The 21,677-nt window shown below is 35.1% G+C and overlaps 4 protein-coding genes across 10 annotated transcripts in view; 1 reads left to right on the top strand and 3 right to left on the bottom strand.

The window, feature by feature from the left end:
• The window catches only part of LOC117235539, a 115,134-nt gene extending 112,578 nt beyond the window's left edge, over positions 1 to 2,556 (bottom strand). The window contains 1 exon segment of the mRNA XM_033497671.1: positions 2,340 to 2,556. Coding sequence (XP_033353562.1) covers positions 2,340 to 2,349 — 10 coding nt within the window. The 5' untranslated portion in view covers positions 2,350 to 2,556.
• A 7,229-nt stretch (positions 2,557 to 9,785) lies between these two features.
• Positions 9,786 to 12,387, bottom strand: LOC117235379 (pescadillo homolog). The gene is made up of 8 exons (XM_033497341.1): positions 12,245 to 12,387; positions 11,849 to 12,082; positions 11,270 to 11,777; positions 11,053 to 11,192; positions 10,730 to 10,989; positions 10,471 to 10,658; positions 10,234 to 10,394; positions 9,786 to 10,149 (listed from the first exon to the last, which is right to left on the bottom strand). The coding sequence occupies exons 1-8, from the start codon at positions 12,266 to 12,268 to the stop codon at positions 9,892 to 9,894; spliced, it is 1,773 nt and encodes a 590-aa protein (XP_033353232.1). The 5' UTR covers positions 12,269 to 12,387; the 3' UTR covers positions 9,786 to 9,891.
• Positions 12,388 to 12,533: 146 nt separating this feature from the next.
• LOC117235387 (protein pelota) lies at positions 12,534 to 16,908 on the bottom strand. Its single transcript, XM_033497357.1, is given in 13 exon segments — positions 12,534 to 12,682; positions 12,760 to 12,866; positions 12,945 to 13,137; positions 13,206 to 13,428; positions 13,510 to 13,650; positions 13,736 to 13,849; positions 13,914 to 14,064; positions 14,135 to 14,227; positions 14,297 to 14,360; positions 16,067 to 16,235; positions 16,308 to 16,487; positions 16,568 to 16,694; positions 16,766 to 16,908. Coding segments are annotated over 12 exon segments (1,614 nt in total). The 5' UTR covers positions 16,646 to 16,694; positions 16,766 to 16,908; the 3' UTR covers positions 12,534 to 12,581.
• Positions 16,123 to 21,620, top strand: LOC117235382 (probable serine hydrolase). Of its 7 annotated transcripts, none has more exons than XM_033497345.1 (7): positions 16,890 to 17,025; positions 17,451 to 17,645; positions 17,730 to 17,774; positions 17,886 to 18,121; positions 19,250 to 19,597; positions 19,670 to 19,953; positions 21,289 to 21,620. In XM_033497345.1, the coding sequence occupies exons 2-6, from the start codon at positions 17,576 to 17,578 to the stop codon at positions 19,919 to 19,921; spliced, it is 951 nt and encodes a 316-aa protein (XP_033353236.1). In that variant the 5' UTR covers positions 16,890 to 17,025; positions 17,451 to 17,575; the 3' UTR covers positions 19,922 to 19,953; positions 21,289 to 21,620. The 7 variants fall into 7 exon arrangements, with proteins under 7 accessions (XP_033353237.1, XP_033353240.1, XP_033353239.1 ...); XM_033497350.1 differs by lacking the exon at positions 21,289 to 21,620 and adding an exon at positions 18,674 to 18,909 and having other exon boundaries at positions 17,886 to 18,089; positions 19,670 to 21,071; XM_033497346.1 differs by lacking the exons at positions 16,890 to 17,025; positions 21,289 to 21,620 and adding an exon at positions 16,123 to 16,247 and having other exon boundaries at positions 19,670 to 21,071.
• Positions 21,621 to 21,677: the final 57 nt, after the last annotated feature.

Genomic DNA, 21,677 nt, shown 5'->3' with positions numbered 1-21,677 from the left:
CATCATCTTGGCGGCACTCGCGACCCGTTTTCGCCGCTTAATCATCATCATCCTAGGATCCTTTTTGCACATCTCGTCGATTTCGAAGCGAACCGGTGAAAGCACGCACTCCCGCCGCAAAACCGGATCCGAGCCAGCAAACTTCTACCATGTATATACTTGTCACAGAAAGTGTCTGCTCGAATTCACTGCACCTCAGGTATCACGTACACTCGAGCGTACTCCAAGTTGCCTCGAGTGGATCGATCGTCGATACAGATACCTTGGAACGCGAACGCGAAACGCCCCTCGATAATGTCGTCCTTTTTTACACGAATCGGATGGAAATAGCTTCGGTTCGGCGTTCGTGAAACTTCGAACCTTATTCTTTCGAAATGAGAACGAAATTCGGGAGAGAAACATTCGATAGAATGATATATATATATATATATATATACACTGCTTTCTTTCGTTACATTCTTTTCGACGATGATTCGCTGCAGGTAGATTTTATTTGAATTTCTTGAAATTTCATGAAACCTAGTACGACCACGTTACATCCATCTAATGGAATTGAACGTTTCAGTTAAGATTCGACACTTTTTGACTAAATCTCATCGGGGCTACGTTACCTTCGTAGGAACGAAATCTTCATTATTAAACAACTCTGGATGTTACTCTTTCATTTCCTCTGTATCTCTTTCTTAAGAGATGAACTATCGAATTTTTGTCGATCGATTTTATTAGAGCGACTTAGATCTCTGGATCACTTTGTTCAGCCGTCCACTTGGCTACTCGAGATCATGGGAGAGATTCAAGGTTAACAGCGGAGGCTTCAGCGGGTTAGATAATAACGGTGGATGATTCGACTCGGTCGAATTCAATTTCCAAGACGGACCAGTCTTCCACTGGTCGATCCTTTCGGGGAAGAGGATTCCAGCGAATCGTGTCGCAAGTAATCGCGAAACGAGTAAACGTAGAACTAGTTTAGAAAGAAAATTTGCAACGTGGTTGGTCCAGATTTTCAACGTTGCCGCGATTGTTACTACGTGTACTTTCGAAAGCCGTTAACATGGGTACGGTGACGAAACCGGAAGTAATCGGTCGAACGTATGAAAAAAATAAATCACGAAGATGCGATCGTACGAAACGATCGCCAAATACGCACGAAACCGTACGCGTGGAGGAACGAAGAAAGTGCAATGGACGGGGCACGAATACGTGACGGGAAAACGAAAATGGAGGATTTATTTTAACGCGCAGAAAAAAAGAAAAGCAACCGGTTCACGTTACGCCCAGGTAGTCGCATAATTTCTGATCCGATGGTGCGCACACCTCGCGCACATCCTTGACACCATCTCCCTAAAGGATGTACCAAAGGTCGAAACTATCGTGCGCTCTGACATAACTGCATTCGACAGCACCTGCACAATCGTTTTCACCAAATACCTCTGTCTTCGTTTCGTATACTTTTTATATTTTAATACGTTACGTACGAAGGATCAGATTGGAGAAAACTGTAACGGATCGATCGACGATCTTACCGGGATGATTCCACCGATACGACGTATCGTATTCTCGGTCGAAAGGACACGAGATGAAAGTGATGCCGCATCGGCAAAAGTGTTATACTTTTACGCGGAAGATCGAGAAACAGCACAGACTTTCCACGTCCTTCTTCGAGAATTCGTAATTGTTTCAAGACCAGGAGATTTGTAGTTTCCAGGATCAAGATAGAAAAGGAACAGCGAATATTCTTCGTGAAGTTATATTTTTATCGATGAGCAAGAATAAAGGACGTCCATTTTGGAGAACAAACCGCAAGAACGTTTGATGGCAGTAACGTTAATTATCTTGCTTTTCGAAGTATCCTTGAAAGGTACACGACTTTCAAACGATCTACGATAGACGATGATCCGATATAATCACTCGCGAATATTCCTACGGAGTGACCTTGACTTTAGAAGAGGCCAAAGCCGTTCAGCGTCGGGTCCAGCGATCGAGAACTATCTATTCTACCGGTCGTCTCTATTTTATCAACTAAAATTAATACTTTCTGTGGATCTCGCGATCGCGAAAAGGACCAGGAATATTAAAATGAAAGGAGAAATCATCGCTGAATATCGATAATGTCCGGCGAGTGGCGGACCAGCGCCGTGTTCACCGGATCGAAAAGAGAGAAGGAAAAAGGATCAGATACGATCGCTGGAGAGAGTAGCGGATTAATGGGGGAGAAACAAGAACGACCAGGTAATCCAGATGGAATCGTTAAAATTGAGCGAAGCAACGGGCATATCGGGGCAGCAGTTGAATCCTTGAAGCAGACGGTACCCAGGGTGGACCACCGTGCAGCAACTTACCCGTCCCCATGGCTGACAGCAGCCTCCTTCAGCCACGATCCTTCCGTGTATCCGTAGTCCAATGTTGGCTTGTTTCACTGGTCGGTCCACGATACGAAATAAAAATAAAATAAAATAAAATAAATAAATAAATAAAAACCACCTTGTCGGTGATTAAGTTCGTGAAAAGGACGAACTCTTCGTCCAGTCGGGAGACCGCGGACGAACTAGCGGCTTGCGAAGACTTTTGGTGAGACTTGGACGTGAGACAACGACGACGTCATCACCGGCCTGGTGTCTCATTGGCCAACGATCCTTCTCTTTGCTCGATCGGCCTCTCTCTTTTCACAGGCTCTCCCTCCTCTCCTTTTCCTTCTACAAACTCCTCTCTCGCCTCTCTCGTTCCTTCTCCTCCTTCTTCTTTTGCCTCCCTTCCCTTTGCCCTCACCTGCACGCTCTTCGATTCCTCTCTGTCTCTCACCTGGAACAATCCGATCGCTCCTACCCGTTCCGACGCGCTTCCACGGGGCTCGACAGCTATATAGAACTCCACGTTGAGTCGGTCTACGCGCCAACTCCAAGTGCTCAACGCTTGCAACCAATCTACCTCGCGCTCGTGTGAGAATGCCTCCGCGAAACTCCTCCAGAGCTAGGCTCTGGGTTAAGCGTCTTAGAGGACAGATGATCCTTTTCCTAGAGGTCAATCGGGACCAGACACGCCACTCCAGTACCTTGGAATTTCACGGAGGCTTTGCTCCGTTACGTTCCTCAAGGTTGATCGCGTTCCGCCCGTGTCGTGAGTAACAAGAAAAAATTAATTGAGCAAAATTGTGGAACCTTGCCATTTAACGAAGAACAATTTTCTATATATATATATATATATATATATTTATATATATATATACACCTGTACAGTGGGTAGAGTTATTTACATAACTCACGTTTGACCACGTTTTACTTACATCTACAGACGCGAGAATCGACATGCACCTCGCATACCTCATCCCGTCGAAAATGGCCATCTCCTTCGATCGTACATATAATTTTACTTAGACATCGACTTAGAATGGTTAAATAACCTTGACGGCACTCATCGATTTGTGATGGCTGCCGACTCACATAGTCGTGCTAGTTGAACCGTTTGCTGATGCATAATTCAGAAGGAAAGGTGAGAAAGCGACGGGCGAGCACACGCTTCTTCGATTTACATAAGATTCGCCAGAGCTAACATAGCTTTGAAATTCCTCGAGTACCTACTGGTTCCTGTGGCGCAATGCGCGCGATGTACCACGTGTTCGTGGGGTTTTTCTTCCGGTCACGAGATCACAAATCAACGGAGGGACATCGGACGAGCCGTGTTGGTTGGTGACGTTCGTTTCTACGTCGGCGTACCTCTATGAATCGACACGATGCAAAGGCAGGTCGTAGATTAAGCGTAATGGTGCAAAGTATAGAGGTGCACGTCCGTGGATTCTTCTCCGTGGCCTCCGCCTGTGAAGTGCCTCGAGGCGCCGGGGTTCAGCGACACCGATGTACTCTAGCCCGGCTACACGGTGTCATTAGAGTCGCGTGTAACCAGACTTCGTGATCTCGTTTGACGACACTGCAAGTGATTTCACGGAATGGGGCTCTGCGGAAATGCGAAAAAAGACATTTTCCCGCCTTCGTTAACCGTGAAGGCGTACACAGGATACGAGACTTGATTCATGATAATTGTCAAAGTTGCGATAGGAAGCGTAGATAGAACGCTCGAGAGATGTAACGTCTTCAGGATTTATCGCGTTTGAATTCAGCTGAAATAAATTACTGCGATATATCGGGAGTTCGATAGAAAAGTAGTACAAGTATATATATATATATTTTTTTTTACTAGAGAATGATTATATACGCACTATATCATCTACGCGCTGAACCCTCGCGAATAGTCGATAAATCGATCAAATCGTCAGTTAGAACCTACAAATAAACAGTCATTTCATAGTAAAATCCGATTATTATGAAACACCATATATATATATATAGGTACTTACATTTCTGTTTTCTGACGTAACAAGAAATTTGTCACGCGAAGCGTTTAGCAATCACAGAAGGAGAGGTCCACGAACAAGGCAAGAAAGTGCGAAACCACATCTTCGCACGGATCGATGTGCTCCTTCAATAATTACACTGCAAATATTTGCGAACGTTTTAGCCAACGAAATACCAAATGAGCTTTTTTTGCCGATATCCTCGAAGCGATTCAGTCCCCGGTTTTTTAGTCCTTCCTGCCTCCACCGTCTATACGTGTGTGCGTGTGTGTGTGTGTGTACACCTGCATAATACAAGTTGTGTATTAACTGTTGTTCCATGGGCTGGTAGACGATTCCCGGCAAGATCCCCGGATCCCATGGATTTTTCCTTCCGCGGATCGAAGCAACGATCCGTGAGGCACGATGCAATCTTTTAAAGCATCGAGCAACGATCCATGAGATCCCGGTCGAGGGAGATCTCGGCTTCCGTGAATCCAACCAACGATCCTCCCTGTGATATCGAGCGATCTTTTGCCTGATTAAAAAGGGTAAAGCTTTTGTTTTCTCAAGATCGCGTTATTTGTGGTTGCCTCGGTCGAAACAATGTTGCGCAACCTGCCAGCGATTACGTTAACGGTGATTCATGGTTTCACGCAGAGCAATTGAAATTTGCGGGAAAGTAAACCATCTGGTCTTGTTTTTAACCCTTAAATGCTATACGTTATATAGCTACCTCTCACTCGTAATTTTTTCACCAGAAAGACCTTTATTCTACATAATAATATTTCTTCTAACACAGCGCATACTATTTCGTTTCTGTCGAAATCGAATCTAAAGTCGAATCGAATGGACGCGATATATGCGCCAATACAATAGCGAATCTATTAAAGGAAATCATGATAATGTTACCGCGCGTGAAATTTCACATCAAAATACATTTTTATTTGTACTTTAAAAGCCAATAATACCAAATTAGATATAATTAAATAATTATGATCGAAGATAAATAGTAAAAAAATTATTGCTTGCGATCGCTACGAATGACAGCTTCAGAACAGAATTCTCATCAGATAAAATCTCAACCTCTAAGGCTTAATCGAACTGCAAATTAAAAAAAAGAAAAGAAAGAACCAAGAGTACAACGTATCGCTTTATCTTTCAAGTAGAATCTCTTGATCTCAGATACACCTTAGAAGCACACCTTGTACTTTATACGATAGGGAGCTCGAGTTCGCCGGGGAATAGTGTGGGTAACGGGTTCGTGGGGGCACACGTTCATTTCGTATTCTTTTCGACGATGCGTCATCCGCCTGGCCAACTGAGGATAAACTTCGACGCCAGACCAGGGAGAGGCGATCGGTTGCTCGATCAAATTTCAAAAGCTCGGCCGTCCGCCACGCAAACCACTTTGTAATTAGTCTCCCTTTGAACATCTTGTACATTTTTACGGACACGCTCACGGCACCCCGTGATGACGAGAATGAATGCTGACACTGTTCCCGGAGTCGACTTCTTCCGTAATAAATACCTGCCCCTTTGAGATCTCTCTTCGCTCCGGTTAAACAGCTCGGCTACTCCTCTCTTGATAGCAACTAAACGCTCTTTTTTCCCCTTCTTTTTTACTTCCTATAAATAACATCCTTCGTTTAAAATAAATTATCCTGTAATCCTAGTATGGACTAACTATGCAATGTTTTCTTTCCTATGGATTTCCTCGATTTAACGTTCGATTATCGGTTCTTTTAGCGAAACGAACGTTAATGCACGATAATGGATAATCTTGGTTACAAAAAAATCTACGTTACTCTGTGGTATTCCGATTTCATGGAAATACCTGTACTACAGGTTGCCTCGACATGTTCATCCCCCCGTAAAGGTTGAACGTAAGAAAGAAGGATAACGTTCGATTAAAATACCGACCAATATCATCGGTGATCGATGATAATTGACCAATTTGCAAACGAGCCAGGCACGTGTCGCCAACCGACGTGAATGATCCCCTGTTCCATTGAATCATGCGTTACATCACAATGCAATCGCCACACGCTTCGCCGACGACACTCCATAACGCACCGCGCTTTTCCGTCGAGCAACAGGAATTCCTAGATCGGCCGGAGGTCACGATAATCGACGCGTTTACCTCTTTCGCGATCGAACGCCGCGTAAAAGTATCCAGGCTGATTTATAGCGCGTAATTCGCGCCGCGACGGATTGAAATAGCCAATCCTGCTGCTGATTTTCTTAATGAAAGGCACGATTAACAGCACCGCTCATAATTTTCGTTCCTTTGTTCTCGTGACTCGTTATATCTCTGCAAATCATTTACTTGGCTTTATTAAATATCAAGAATATGTTAATAATGTGATGTAATGTTGACTCCTGATCGAGGGTATTTCCACGACAGTGGTTTTTTTTTTTTGGGACAGCGATTCTCTCACGGATCTTTTGTTAATATTGCCAATATTATTGCAAAGATGTTTAGTAATATCTATAATTCGTAACTGGTGACTTGCAAAATTTCTCCAATAATATTGATTCAATAATGCAAGATCATCCAGATGTTTCGTTCGTTAAAACGCGTCCACCGTAGCCATAACTTTAAGCATTAAACGAATACTAAAACCAGAACATCGCGTCACGCGATTTTAAACATAATTAAAGAGACTTTTTCATCCGTTGCAAGTTTTAATAAACGTGGTCGTGGCGTTTTCTTCACGCCAACGTCGTCATACAGATGAAACATGAAGCCCGTTTAAGATCCCTCGAGCAAACGCATCGCTTCTGTCGGCATTGAAATCATCGAAGTTAATCATCGTCGGAGGCGAACGGCCGGTAAGGAACAATTAAACGCATGAAAGTGCATTCAACTCGAACGTCTTTCGCATAGCATCAGCTTTGATGATGATCTTTTAAGCAAGATCTTGAGGGGAAGTGTTCCAAGGCCACTCCTTAATATTATCGGCCAAACGCAGCGGCGTCTTTATCGCGTTGGTGCATCGATTATCTAACGCAGTAATAACCTTGATTATATAATTATTCGCTTGCTCATATGAGAGGCATCCTCTGCCATTTATTACACTTTTTTTCCAACAGGTAACGATCCACTGTGTTCGCCTCGCGAAAACGGAACCCGCCTCTTCTACTTCGTTGATGATCCCTCGCGAGACGCTACACTGCAATTACGCGGGATACTGATGAAATTCAAGGCCGTTCTTCCTGATTCGTACCTACATGTCAATACAAATAGATATGGTAACTTTGCTGTTTACTTTGCATCCACAGTTAATTACACGACCGTGTATATTACTGTGTGAAACATTGTGACGGGGACACTCTAAACGGTAATCATTGGAACATCTCTTTATCGTTTTTATTATCTACGAATTACCTGTATTTTATAACGGAAAATATTCATTAAACTATTCTCTTTTATTTTCCACGTTATATTCATCATCGTCGATGTAATCTTTTAATCTCGTGTAAGTGTTGTTACCTTCGAACTCGAAGGAAAGAGTTTTCGAAAGCCTTGATATTTCACAGTCGGATGCGTTACCACTAGCCATGTAGGTAGTCCCAATGTTCTCGCAGCCAACGTCCCACGCACTCGCATCCAGGTTTCGGACCAAATTCAGTATCGACGATATCCTGAAAGAAAAAATTGAGGAACCAAAGCATAAAATTCCAAAGGATAATCCTTGTTTCGTAATCTTCCTTTACAAATTGTTCTACGCTTAAAAGAACATATATCCAAGTTCACAAAACATAGAATAAATGTCCAAGCCTAATCGCTATGCAATCAAGGAAGATGGTCAATTGAAAATTGTTTTGATTTTCATGGTGGAATTGCGCGAAATCCGAAGATCTAACGAAGCAGAGTAATTTGTTGAAGACCGCAAGTTAGAGCAGCAGATTAGAACGTTATTGGATCGTGTTGCAGTTTCTAGGGATGCTCGTTTTTAAGGATACTCGGAATCGGAATGGAGATGGGCTGGAACAGGAATAGCAAGGGTGACGTAAGCATCCGATCTGAACGCGGCTCGCACACCTAGATCGGACTGAGTATTGGTGACTTCACCGACGATAGTGTCGCGACACATCGGTTCAGTCACCACTGCAAATAACCGAAGAAATCGATGAGAAGTGGGTTCCAGAGTCGAGAGCGTTCTCGTGAAAAACCTATGTCAGACGAAAGAGAAACGCTGCAAGTCGATTTTCATAAATAGACATTAATGAATTGTCGACCTTGACGAGAAACAGAAGTAGTGCTTTTTTTACGCAAGACATGGCGGTTTACCGATTGTTTGAACGGGAAATGATTTATCGAAAGGAAACGTGTTGCACAAGTTTGAACTGATTTACGTAGAAACGATTTATATTGTTTCGTTTCCTCTTGTTTAATTTTCTATAACTTTTTTACGCTCTCCGAAACCAGTCATTTCTTTGTCCTTTATAAGCGATTTAGAAGCACGATTAGTATTGTTAGAGCCTCGGTATTGGTCGTACGGCATTGCAAACGGGGAGGTTCGTGTCTTGAATAGAAATGAAAATCGTCCCGATAATCGATCAGTGAAAATCACGATGATGACCGCATAGAAATCCAACGAATAACAAAGCGGGTGTTTACTTTCACTGTGTGAAAAGCTCGCTATATACTTTTGCTTTTACGATCGTGATGATACAATCGCTAAATAAAATTTTTGAAATTGAATTCAAATATCGCTCACGGCTCTTCGAAATTCTTCCATGAAGATGTGTCCATACCAAAAAAGGAAAGCGCAAAAATTACAAAATTGCAAAATAACAGAAATGGCGAGATACCCACCTATGAGTATCTCGTTCTCGCATCCGATTCCAATGTTCGATTCAAGGTGACTCACGAACATAGTACGCAAAGTGACCGGATGCATTGATGGTAATTTATCCGCCATTAAATGGATTCGACCTTCAATGCTAATTCGTCTAGCGAAAGTCACGGAAGTAATCAAAGACGCATTAGAGATCGAATGACCGAAACGAACCCGAAATGAAGAGCGTTCCACGATTGAACTGCTCGAGATCAATGCACGACCTTTCGAACAGTGCCATTAACGGAGCAGTGTCGAACGTGCAAAATTTGTTATACATGGTCATTAAATCAAGAGGACCATCGCGATGAATAACTTTCATAAAGACGTACATACACACACATATGGCGCTCGCGATTGCGTAGGCTAGCGTGTGTGGGTAGTCTGGCCTTCAAAGTCCTTCGGTGGAAAAGTAGGGACCAGGATCGTCGGCTACGTGGGCTTCCGGTAAGTGGGAGGACTGGATTGAAGGCATCTCTCCATTACGCGTAACTGTACCTACGATTATCGAAAAAGTCATCACGTTCCACGGTGGAATCTTCGTAAATTTATGATCGAAATCATTAATATAACAACATAAAAAAGGAACGTGGTAAGTGATATAAAAAACATGATAAGGTGTAATACTTAATACGGTACATTTAGAAATATGATATATGTACAACGAAAGTAAATTAAACGTTAAGCTTATATTACTTTTTGTTTTCTTTTTATTCAATTTCATTCAGCAATTTTAGCTTTTTTCTGTTTACGTTCTTCCTTGCGCTTTTGTTTCTCAGCGGTATCATGCAGCCGCCTCTTCTTGCGAAGAAGCCATATTTCCTTGGCTCTCTCTTTACGACCATCCATCATGCTCCTATACAACTTGCGATGTTTCTTTTTGATCATTCGTTCTCGTAATCGGTACTCTTGCCTTTCCTGCCGTTTCTTCTCCCATGGATCCTCTTTCGTCACTTCTCCAGTTTTGACTTTCATTTTCTGTAATTAAAAGTATATACAAAATAAATATATACAAGTATTCGTATAAAAGTATACACAAGGATGTGTTTGGAGATAACCAACCTTTTTCAATCGATTTCGTTGTAGTTCTTTCTCACTTATTCCGTCCGACATTTTACTCGATTCAATTTCCTCTTTCAAATCTTCTTCAGAATCTCTTTCCTCTGTTTCATCTTCTTCCATTTCCTCTTCATTTTCTGTCTCTTCTTCGGATTCATCTTCATCTAATAAATAAGGAAAATTCATTTTTTACTACTTATTGCCTATTAATAATTATTTAATTAGAATACGAATACGCACCATCGTTAAGCTTAAATTCAGGGTCCATAAGAGCACGTTCCTCTGGTGGAATGTAAGTTTGATCATGGCGACTGTCCGAGAATGGCGAAAGATGTGGCGGAAGTATACAACCCATTAAATATTTCTCTACAGGTAACAATTCTCTAGCATTCACTGAATCGAAAACCCATTGTGGTTGTACATAATATCTATAAAAACATCAGCTAATTAAGATATTGATTAAAAACTCGATAATAAAAAAGATATTTCTAAGCATTACCTAGAAATATACTGCTTGGTCATACTAGGTCTATCCACTATATGATGCGTTATTGTTTCGTCGTTTTCATCAAATGTTGCCCCAACAAAGAGTAATTTATCCCAAGATACTTCGGCTCCGAAACAACGTAAAATGAAAACTAAAGGCTCTCTTGGTATTTCTCTATTCAAGAAAACTTTCAAACCTTTAAAAATTGTCTTTAACTTTTTTATTTTTTCTGCTTCTATCATTGCTTCTTCCAGTTTTGTAGCATCATTTTCCTAAAATGAGTAATTATGTATGAATGTTAAGAAAAGTAAAATATTCAGTTAATTTCTTCATACATTTGCAAATTGATCCATCTCCAATTCTTCATCTTCTGTATTTTGCAATGTAGGATCAAGGTTTACTAACGGTACACTCAATGCAGCTATCCTTTCTGATACATATGCTTCCTCATCCACGAGTATTTTTTCGCTATTATCTACACATCAAATATTTCTATTACGCAACCGTAAAATCGATCACTTACATAAAAATATTTCAGGAAAATCGTCTTACCACTAGTAGTGAGTTTTGGAGGATAATATAAATTAAGGGTATGATACAGCCTAAAGTTCACAAAGCCTAACATCGTAATGTAGAATTCTACAAATATAGACATCATTTTAAAATCAACATCATTTTTTGCTTGGGGCTCAAAACTGAAATGATGAGGCACAATCCAGGTTATTACTTGTCCTTTAATTTCAGCTTGATAATAATATCCTTTAATGGATACAAATACTTTGCGTAAAGCTTTAGCAGCAATTACAGCATGTAAAAATTCAATTGTTAATCTTCTACATAATAAAGACTGGTCTCTTGGTATATGCTTAAGAGATGGAAATGTACTGAACAAGAAACATAAAGTCAAACAATCATCCAGATCTCTAAGTGCATCAATAAATGTAGGATAACGCTCTTTAACAATGTGATCTAATTTCAAAGTAGGATGATTACTTAGATATCTTTTCATATCTGAAAATTCTTTCAAAGCCCTTGCTCTTCCAACTTTCTTATTAAATACCTAAGGAAATATAATTTTTGTAAATATTTGACCTTTGGATTATAGTATTGTAATATTCAAATTAAACATACCTTTAATTCTCTTAATTTCCATATTATTGGTTCATGCATCAAAAATTGAATGTCTTTTTTGTGATATAATGTTTTAATACCAGGTTGTCCCTTCTGCGCCCTTTTACGATTACGTGGTTCTCTTGGATATATGCCCTTTAATATACATAGTCTACGGAAATCTATTAATGTAAGCTGTAACTTTTTCAAGGCAGCTTTCCTTGACATAAATTGTGCTCCCTCCCCAGCCTGATACTACAAATATAAAAGAGATTTTAACAATAAAACAAAAACACTTTTAAAAGATAATCAATATGTATATTTTCAAATTTCCTCTATTCTTTATAAGAGAAAATAACCTCAATTACAGTTACATAAATGATTTTCAAGAAAACCATAAATAATCTTAACAAATACCTTTTTCTTTCCTATTACGACCATTTTATATCACGACCTTTATGCAATAAAAATGTAAAACTATATAAACGTGTAAAAAATAATTTACAATAAATCCACGTGCTTCACGAGACAAAATAACAGAAGACTCACTTAAGAACTTAGAAATATAAAACAGCGCCACCATGTGACAAATCCAATAACATATTCTTAAACGTTTAATAAAACGAAAGACAACAGGTGAGAAAAATATAAGACCTGCGACTTTTGTTATTAATATATCTTATTTTATTGTATTTTTGATTGCGCACAGCACAAACATATAGAAAGCTATACGTTGGCGTATTATTTAGACATCTTAATTATCTTCGTCTGAATCGCTTTCACCATCGCTTTCGTCCTCTAATTCTGGCATAGGAAAACGTAGTATAGCTGCTATTCCAGTAAGTTGATCCAATTCTACATGGAACATTAAAAATATTATACAAACATTTTAAAATATCAAAACTCAAACAACTTAGAACTCGCTAACTTACGTTCACCGGATACATGCAAACTCGAAAATATTTTTACATCCCCACCAGAATCTCTCACACTTTCAACCAATTCGACATATTCTTTTCTTATATTAACATCTTGACATCTAGATATAATTATTATAATTATAAATATATGAATATAATATACTATAAAAAAGAAAGATTATTTTACCATTGCTTACCTAAATAGTTTATCTGAAATAAGTAATGTTTCAATAGCTTGAGATTCATTAGCTTTTTCAATGTGCTTCTTCCCATAAAAAGCTCTAGAAGGATCAATTTGTAATATTGTATAAAATGTCTCTAGTGTTTTCACTTCACTTGATGCTTTCGTATCCGAGATTCGTGACATTACTGTAGGCTCAGCTAATATTTCTATTGTAAAAAAAAAGATAATAAGATGTGCATTATTATATTCACTTGGTCTGAAGAATTTAATATACCTTTCAGTGAATGTTTGAAACCAGAACTAGAATGCACAAGTAAGAATTTGCTTTTATTTTCTAATACTATTTTATTATCCGATTTAATGGCCTGTTGTATCATGTAATCCATAAATTGATCTTTGACAAAGCCAGGACTTGCAAGAATAATACATTTCACAATATCAAAATTGATGTGTCTCAAAATTCCTTGCATTATGTTATCATAAAATCTTGTTAAACCCTAAAAAATTTATATAATATGAAAATTTTATTGATGATATTCAACATTAATCTAAACACAAGTTTTATATATATATATAACCTTTTCATGCTGTGAAACATTTCCTTTTCTTTTTCTAGGGATAACTTGATCTATTTTTACACGAACAATTGTCATATTGGAAGTTATTAAGCAAATATGTGCTATACCTTCTTGCATTACCACGGCAGCAACATCTGCATTCTAAAATATAATAAAATAAAGTATTCTGTTTCATAAAATTCCAACAGTGATTTTTTTTTTATTACTCTTATTATTACAATCTTACTTGTGTAGGATCACATGCAGTATCAACTCTTTCCAAAGAAATAGAATCCCATTTAACTTTGGTAATTGTAAATTTTCTATTTTGTTCTACATCCAGCGTATGATATGCTCCCATCTAAAAATAATTATAAGTCAAATATATTTTTGATAATTTGTTGAATACTTCTAAATTACTTTACCTTAACATATTTATTTTCTTCTACATTTCTACCTTTCAGTCTTAAAACACATGCCTGTGTATCAAAGTCAATACCTTCAACACATATAGTCAAAGTAGTTCTGACTCTATAATTATTAGAACTACCAGTTGCAGATTCCATTTGCACCTTTCTACATATATAATAATATTAAATGAAGTATTAAGATTTATTCCATATACAATTAACATTAAAGTTCCTACCTAATAGTGGAACAACTAACAAAATCTCCTTCAGCGATAAGATTATACGCATGCCACATATCTTCTGTATTTTCTGGGACAAGGGACACACTCCTAATAATTTTTTTCTTTAAATTCTATTGTTCCCTTATATTATGATTCATTAAGAACATTAATACTCACCCCTCCCCATCTTTATCAACATTCTTAAACACAAGCTTCATTTTTCACACAAGTTTTTTATTTGCTAAACCTAAAAATTTTTTATATTAAACATTACATCCTCTTTCTATCAGTCTTAAGCAACTTAATTAATAAATATTAAAATACATTTTTTAAACGAATTTTGATACAATGCTTGTGCTGATCTTGTCTTGTCTTACAAGGGTTTCAAAGTTCATTCGACATATTACACAATTAACAACAAGAAGAAGTACAAACACTGAAAAAATTTATTTACGAGACGTTTTTACAAATTATTATACATATTAACTTGAAATCAATGGTATAACAGGTTAAGTTCGTATGATGTCGAAATAATAGTTTTATGATAGCTAACTAAATTACGTAATTACCTTAAGAATAATTATACAAATCTGTATTTAAGAAAATTCGACATTCCATATTTTAAGCTTAATTAGAATAGCGTGAAATAAATGGAACCATATGTCAAACATGATACTTTTCTGTCGGTCGACAGTCATTATTCCTAGAATGAGGTTTACAGATGGCGTAAAGCAAAATTCCAAAAGATGAGATAAAAAATATTATTAACTAAGAGTCATAAAGCATAGATTGGATTTGTATCTCGTCTGAATCATAAAGTTTCCCCTTTTACAATAGGAAAATGTCAATTAATTATATCAATTGATTACATTAATTACATTATATATTGATTAGATAATGTACAACTTTGTAAATACATATATATTTATCATAAATGATATTTTTTATACATTCATTATTTATATCTTACATATTGCTTAAGTGCGTGTATTAATTAATTAATAAAAATATTTTGCTCGTTACACAATACATACATATATACACGTATATACATGCATATATATATATATATATATGTTAATTTATTTATTTATTTATTTTTATCTTTCTATTTATATAATTTAAATAATTTTATATACATTTAACGAAATAGTTTTAATAATTTCTTCTTTTCTATTTGATCGTTTTCTTTAATAGCTGCAGAAAATGCTTGTAACTCCTTTTCAACTGTATTTTGTAATGTAGGATCCAATTCAACAGCTTTTGTTAAATCTTTGATAGCGTTTTCTTTATCCCATGCACCTATATATGCTTTACCTCTCTTATATAATGCTTTTACATTATCTAAGAATAATGTATATTATTAACATATTCAATTTGTTTATATGATCTATAGTAGTTTATATGATCTAAAGTAGCAAACCTGGATCATGTTTAAGTACTGTTGTGCAATGTTCGATAACTGCATAATATTCCTTTTGAATTAATTTGCATTGTGCATAATTTAGAAGCAATGGAGTTTTCAAACGATTTAAAGCTAACCATTCTTCTTCATTTGGTTTTTCACTACAAATAACAATAATAACATATACATATATATGTATATTTCACTATATATAACAATAACAAATATGATATAATAAGAGAAGAAAATAGTAAACATATTTATATACTGACCCAAGCATAACTTGTTCCAATATTCCAATGCCTTTAGCATACATCTCACATGCAAGATCATAATTTTTTTCTTTGTATAATGCATTTCCTTTCTCTTTTATGTTTGGAATACTTTTCAATTTCTCATCTTCAGTCATTTGCCATGTCTCTTTTTCATATTCATCAGGTAAGATTACCTTAACAAGTTCTATAAATATGCATATATTTAGATAAGTTATGGAAAAGCAAAAGATAAAAAAATAATGTTAATTTCATGAGATTGATCGATACCAATTGTAAATTCTAAATCTTGAGGACACTTAATGAGTTCATTCAAATCGTTGTATCCAATTCCATCATTTTGTAGAGCAATACCACAGCAATGATAGCTACGCTTCTGTGACTGTGGTTTTGCGACTTCCCTCAAAGTTTTAGACACAAAAGGATATGCTGCAACTAACTGGAATAACAGGTAGTATTAAAACATCAGTTTTAAGTATTAGAATATATTTTTATATTATTATAAACATACACTTTTGTCGATTCTAAAGCAAGCCACTTCATTCAGTGCCATTTTCTGTATAATATTCTCCCATACTTCAAGTTTGAATTGTTTTCCTAAGACAAGTTCCATCGGATTTCCCATTGCTTTACTATCGTCTATTAATGTTTTTCCTGGATCACATTTTGTTGTTTTAAAGTGAAAGAGTACCTAAAAATTAATATATAATTCTAATTACAATTATTAATTTATGCTTATCATAATTAGAATATTAATGTAAATATATGCACTTTAGTTCCAGGTACAAAATTAATAGTTTTGGTTCCTGCATGAATTACAGTTTTTATTATGTATTTCTTGCCTTCCATTTTAATAGTATACAGCAGTTGATAAAACAGAATTTAACAAAAAGTCAACCTAAAATAATTTCAGATTATAATACCAATATTATTACAAAATATTATGACGAATATAATAATTATAACGACCTTATACTTTATATCACTATGTGGATGAATCAGTCTATAAATATTAATAATCACAAGTCATTTCTTCCACGTTACTCTCTTTTGAAGATTGACGTCTTCAGTTGCAACTTTTTAATCGTATCATTGTTAGAATTATTCATCACTTACTAATTTCTTAATAATTCGTATGTTTCTCGTAACAATCTTATGCTTCTTACTAAGCCAATAAACCCATACGAAAGTGTAAAATTATCAATAACTCATATCGTAAGTGAAAGACGGTAGGTACACGAGTAGTTAATATATTTTCCGATATGCTATTACTATAAATAGTTAAATCAAATTACTTAAATATTACTAAACATCAAGTGTGTTATCTAATCATTTAGCTTTTAATACCTAACAAAACTTCCACATTAAAGTGATATTTAACATTTCAAATGTTTGAAGAATATTTTATCAGGTGTGAAATCCTTAAATATAGTCGTCAAAATTATATAATACTAAATATTCGAATTAGTTTCATGTATGTTTGATAATAAAATCAATTTTAGATTATTAATAAAATTTTTTCAAGAACAAGTAGTCTAGGAAATCATAAATGAAAGAAAATATATATTTTAAATTTTGAAATTTTTTATATATAATATACAAGTGCACATTTTATATAATTGAGAATGACTTTGCGCTTTTATATCATAAATAGGACAAGTATTAATTTCGTATTTGTTACGAAATTTGCATAAAGTGAGATTTATCGATAAATATATATAAACAACATAATATCCACTGCAAATTTAAAACAGTAACTAGTATTCTATCATTAACAAAATGAGTACAATTGACAAAGTCTTGACAAAATCTACTCCTACTAAAAATATAAATGGACACAATACCCATAGTAAGTTAACTCATTATTTGTTAATATATTTCTATGTTACAGACTTCTAATTAAGCATTATTACAGTATATCAATAATTTTCAGGCGTTGAAGATATTCAGATACCTGTACCATGGGGCATCATAAGCGGTCAGTAATTCATCTTCTATTTTATTAAATTTTTATTAATCATGAAAAATTGTCACTAACTGATGCTAATAAAAATTAAAAGATATCATAGTACAATAATAATCAATTTAGGAAAATGGTGGGGACCACTTGATCAACAACCGATTGTGGCATTGCATGGATGGCAAGATAATGCTGGAACATTTGATAAATTAATTCCATTACTACCATCAAATGTAGCCATTCTAGCTATAGATTTACCAGGTCATGGTTTATCTTCCCATCTTCCTATTGGACAATTTTATTATATATTTTGGGATGGGCTTATTAATCTACGTAGAGTTGTTAAACATTATAAGTGGAACAAGGTTAGCAAGCGATTAAAAGTTATACAACGATCTTTTATAATTTTGTATTCTTCTTGTACAAAAGTTCAGTTTTACTAAAGTACTACTAAGTATCTTGCAGTTTTTGATGATGTCATAATATATATAAATTCATATATAAATATGATCTTAACTTTATAGTGCAGAAATTGTAACACTATAACGATCATCTTTATAATGATTGAATTAATATCATAAAAGTTATTTGGTACAAGGTTGACTGTTATGTGCTTATGATAAGTTTTTGCATTCTTCATTGTCATTGATATTAATTGCTTCGAATTATATATTATGAACCATGTAGTGTCGTTGTATAACTACAGGACATGTATATATTAAAATGATAACAAACTTTAATTCATCAGCTGCAACTTTGTTTCCTATTAAAATTCTTATTTAAAGATATTTATTTTTAGGAAGTTTGAATGCCGATATATTTATATACTTAAAATAGTTAAATTTTTCTCTCCCTGTTTCTCTTTCTTTTTCTTTAAGTAATTATTTCATTGTGACACAATAATCATTTACCTGTAGGCAAATGGTGGGGTCCCAAAGGGATCCAACCAATAGTGGCATTACATGGACGACAAGACAATGCTGGCAGTTTTGACACTTTGATTCCCCTATTATCTGATGAGATTTCAGTACTCTGTTTGGATATGCCTGGTCATGGTTTATCTTCCCATTATCCAAAGTGTCAGTACTATTATGTTTATTGGGATGGTATTATTCTACTACGTAGAATTGTGAAATATTTCAAGTGGACAAAGGTTAGCGAGTGGATTCAGTCTCACCGCTCCTTAGTTTAAATAACTATTGTTATACATAATGTATAATACCACAAACCTTATTTTATTATTATTGTTATATAAATGTAACAGTCAGCCTTGAAAAATGTATACTAAACTGTATATCTAACTATCTATATGTTGTATTATATAAGATATATGCCTTATAAGATCAAAATGCATGATACGCACATATATATACATATACATATATGCATATATTTTTGTACATACATAATAACTTATGTTAAATCAATATTAATTTCTTGTTTGCTTCTGCTTTATGTATATCTTCGTAGATAATCAAATGTCATTTCCATAGGTGAAATTACTTGGACATTCCTTAGGAGGAGCAATATCATTTTTATATGCTGCATCTTTTCCTGATGAAGTAGAATTCATGATAAGTTTAGATATTGCAAGTCCCAGTGTAAAAGATATAACAAAAAGTCCTGATATAATTAGTGATAATATTGACAAATTTCTAAAATACGAATCACTACAATCTGGTGGTATTCCATCCTACAATTATAATGAAGTGCTTGAAATTGTTGAAGATGCTTATAAAGGTTCCATAACTAAAGAAGGCGCAATAATATTAATGAAACGTGGTTTACGACCTGCCGGTGAACCTGAGCGATATTATTTTTCACGTGATCCGCGATTGAAGGTAAAATATCTTACATAAGATATTAAATGTGTTATGTCTTAATTTTATATTAATATTAATATTAATTTTTAGGTTTCTGCATTGGGTATGATATCTTTGGATCTAGTACTTGCATATGCATCTCGAATAAAGTGCGCTTATCTTAATATTCGTGCTGTACCCGGAATGAAATTTGATAATCCAGAATCTTATGAAAAAGTATTAGATAAAATAAAACTAGGTGCTAAAAGATTTGAATACCACAAAGTAGAAGGAACTCATCATGTACATTTAAATAATCCTGAAAGAATTGCACCTATAATTAACAATTTCATAAGTACTTAATGATTAAATATTTTTAACTGTAAACTGTGAAAGTAAGTAACAGTTGTTAAACTAGTAAAAATTAGTCTTATATGCAAGCTACATTAGCTGCATACATAGGATTTCAAATATTTAATTTAGACATAATTATTTTAATACATATATATAGTATGATATTAGGTTGTTCGAAAAGTTCGTTCCGATTTTTAAGGAAAATTTAAACGCAACACATTTAAATTTCGATATACATTTATTAAATTATATAGATGCCATTTTCTTCCACAACTTTTCCCCATCTTCCATGCAACTTGAATATTCCATCCTTACAGAATCTCTCAGGTTTTTTGGCTAAAAATTTTTCAATATGATTTTTTATGTCGATCGAAGAGTTAAAGTTTTTGCCATTAAGGGAATTTTGTAATGACCTAAATAGGTGAAAAGCTGAGGGTGCAATGTCTGGTGAATACGATGGATGGGATAACACATCTCAACCAAGCTCCAATAGCTTTTGTCAAGTAGTCAAAGACACATGACGCCGCGCATTGTCCTGATAAAACATGACGTCCTTCCGATTCGCTAGTTCTGGTCATTTCTGTCCAATTGCTGTTTTTAGTTCGTCATATTGCGAGCAATACTTTTCCGAATTTATTGTCTGATTGTTTGGTAGAAGCTCGTAACACAGAATACCTTTCCAATCCCATCAGACACAGAGCATGACTCTTCGGATGAAGACCGGCTTTTGGGGTGGCTAAAGGTGATTCATTCCGCTTTCCTCAAGATCTTTTCCGCTCAACAGCTTAACAGCACATATCTTGTTTGCTGCTTGTGTGGTATTTTTGCCTTCCTGGTAGAAGAAAAGCATCAACTGCCTATAATGCACTTTGTTTCCTTCCATATTTAAAAGCGTATAAAACTAACAAATATTAACATATATTAATCAAACTTTTTTCTAAAAAATTAAAATTTAGGATATGTACACATGTCATTTGTTTTCAATCAATCTGATATATTCAGACCTGTTCTAATGCCACTTATCGAAAATCGGCAGGAACTTCCAGACAACCCAATATCTAAACAATGAGTATTTCCACAATACTTGTGCTTCAGATCAATGGATTTAATTTATTAAAAGTACAACGATTTCATAAAATATTTGATATATGTATAAATATACACAGAGTTATTTATTAAAATTATACTATTTTTTTAAAATAGTAATGAAAGAATAATATATTTTTCATTGCATCAAATTCTTCCATTTTTACAAAATAATAAATTAAGAAATGACTACATATCACAATTTTCGAAAAAATATCATTCCAATTGATATCTTAGTATCAGTAGTACTCTACCAATCACAAATAAAACTACAATTTTTCTTTTTGCAGTTTGTTTAAAAATGAGTCATGAGTTAAAAATATCACAAAAATAATAAATGTTACTAGTTACAAGGCCAATGAACGATGTTTTTATAGTATTTAGTGATATATTATTTTAATGGGTATTATATTTACTAGCCAACGGCGATAACGCATTAAAGTTTTGCTAACGTAGCGCAGCAAACTTATACCGGTTTATGCTTTTACGCATAACTTAGCGATAAATGACCTCAAAGCGATATACATTATCATTACGTTTTTTCTTGTATTAACTTAATTTCCATAATTTTAACGAAAAGAAAAACGATTTTGGTACTATATGTAAATGTAACTTATTTTTTTTTAATTTTTGTTTATAACTTATTTTAATAAATAATTGTGAAAAGTATCCGAAAAAG

Source organism: Bombus vosnesenskii, unplaced genomic scaffold (genome assembly GCF_011952255.1).
Source record: "Bombus vosnesenskii isolate JDL3184/JDL3185 unplaced genomic scaffold, Bvos_JDL3184-5_v1.1 scf7180000013316, whole genome shotgun sequence".
Lineage (NCBI taxonomy): Eukaryota > Metazoa > Arthropoda > Insecta > Hymenoptera > Apidae > Bombus > Bombus vosnesenskii.
This window is presented reverse-complemented; position numbering and strand designations above follow the sequence as displayed.

Excerpts from the sequence above, each read along its gene's own strand:
- LOC117235379 (XM_033497341.1), bottom strand. The coding sequence starts at position 12,268 with ATGGTCGTAATAGGAAAGAAAAAG. Across the intron at positions 11,778-11,848 it reads GGAAATTAAGAGAATTAAAG|GTATTTAATAAGAAAGTTGG; the intron begins GTATGTTTAATT and ends ATATTTCCTTAG. Across the intron at positions 10,150-10,233 it reads AACGAAATCGATTGAAAAAG|AAAATGAAAGTCAAAACTGG; the intron begins GTTGGTTATCTC and ends TTTTAATTACAG.
- LOC117235382 (XM_033497350.1), top strand. The coding sequence starts at position 17,576 with ATGAGTACAATTGACAAAGTCTTGACAAAATCTACTCCTACTAAAAAT. Across the intron at positions 17,646-17,729 it reads AAATGGACACAATACCCATA|GCGTTGAAGATATTCAGATA; the intron begins GTAAGTTAACTC and ends AATAATTTTCAG. Across the intron at positions 18,090-18,673 it reads GGATGGGCTTATTAATCTAC|GCAAATGGTGGGGTCCCAAA; the intron begins GTAGAGTTGTTA and ends ATTTACCTGTAG.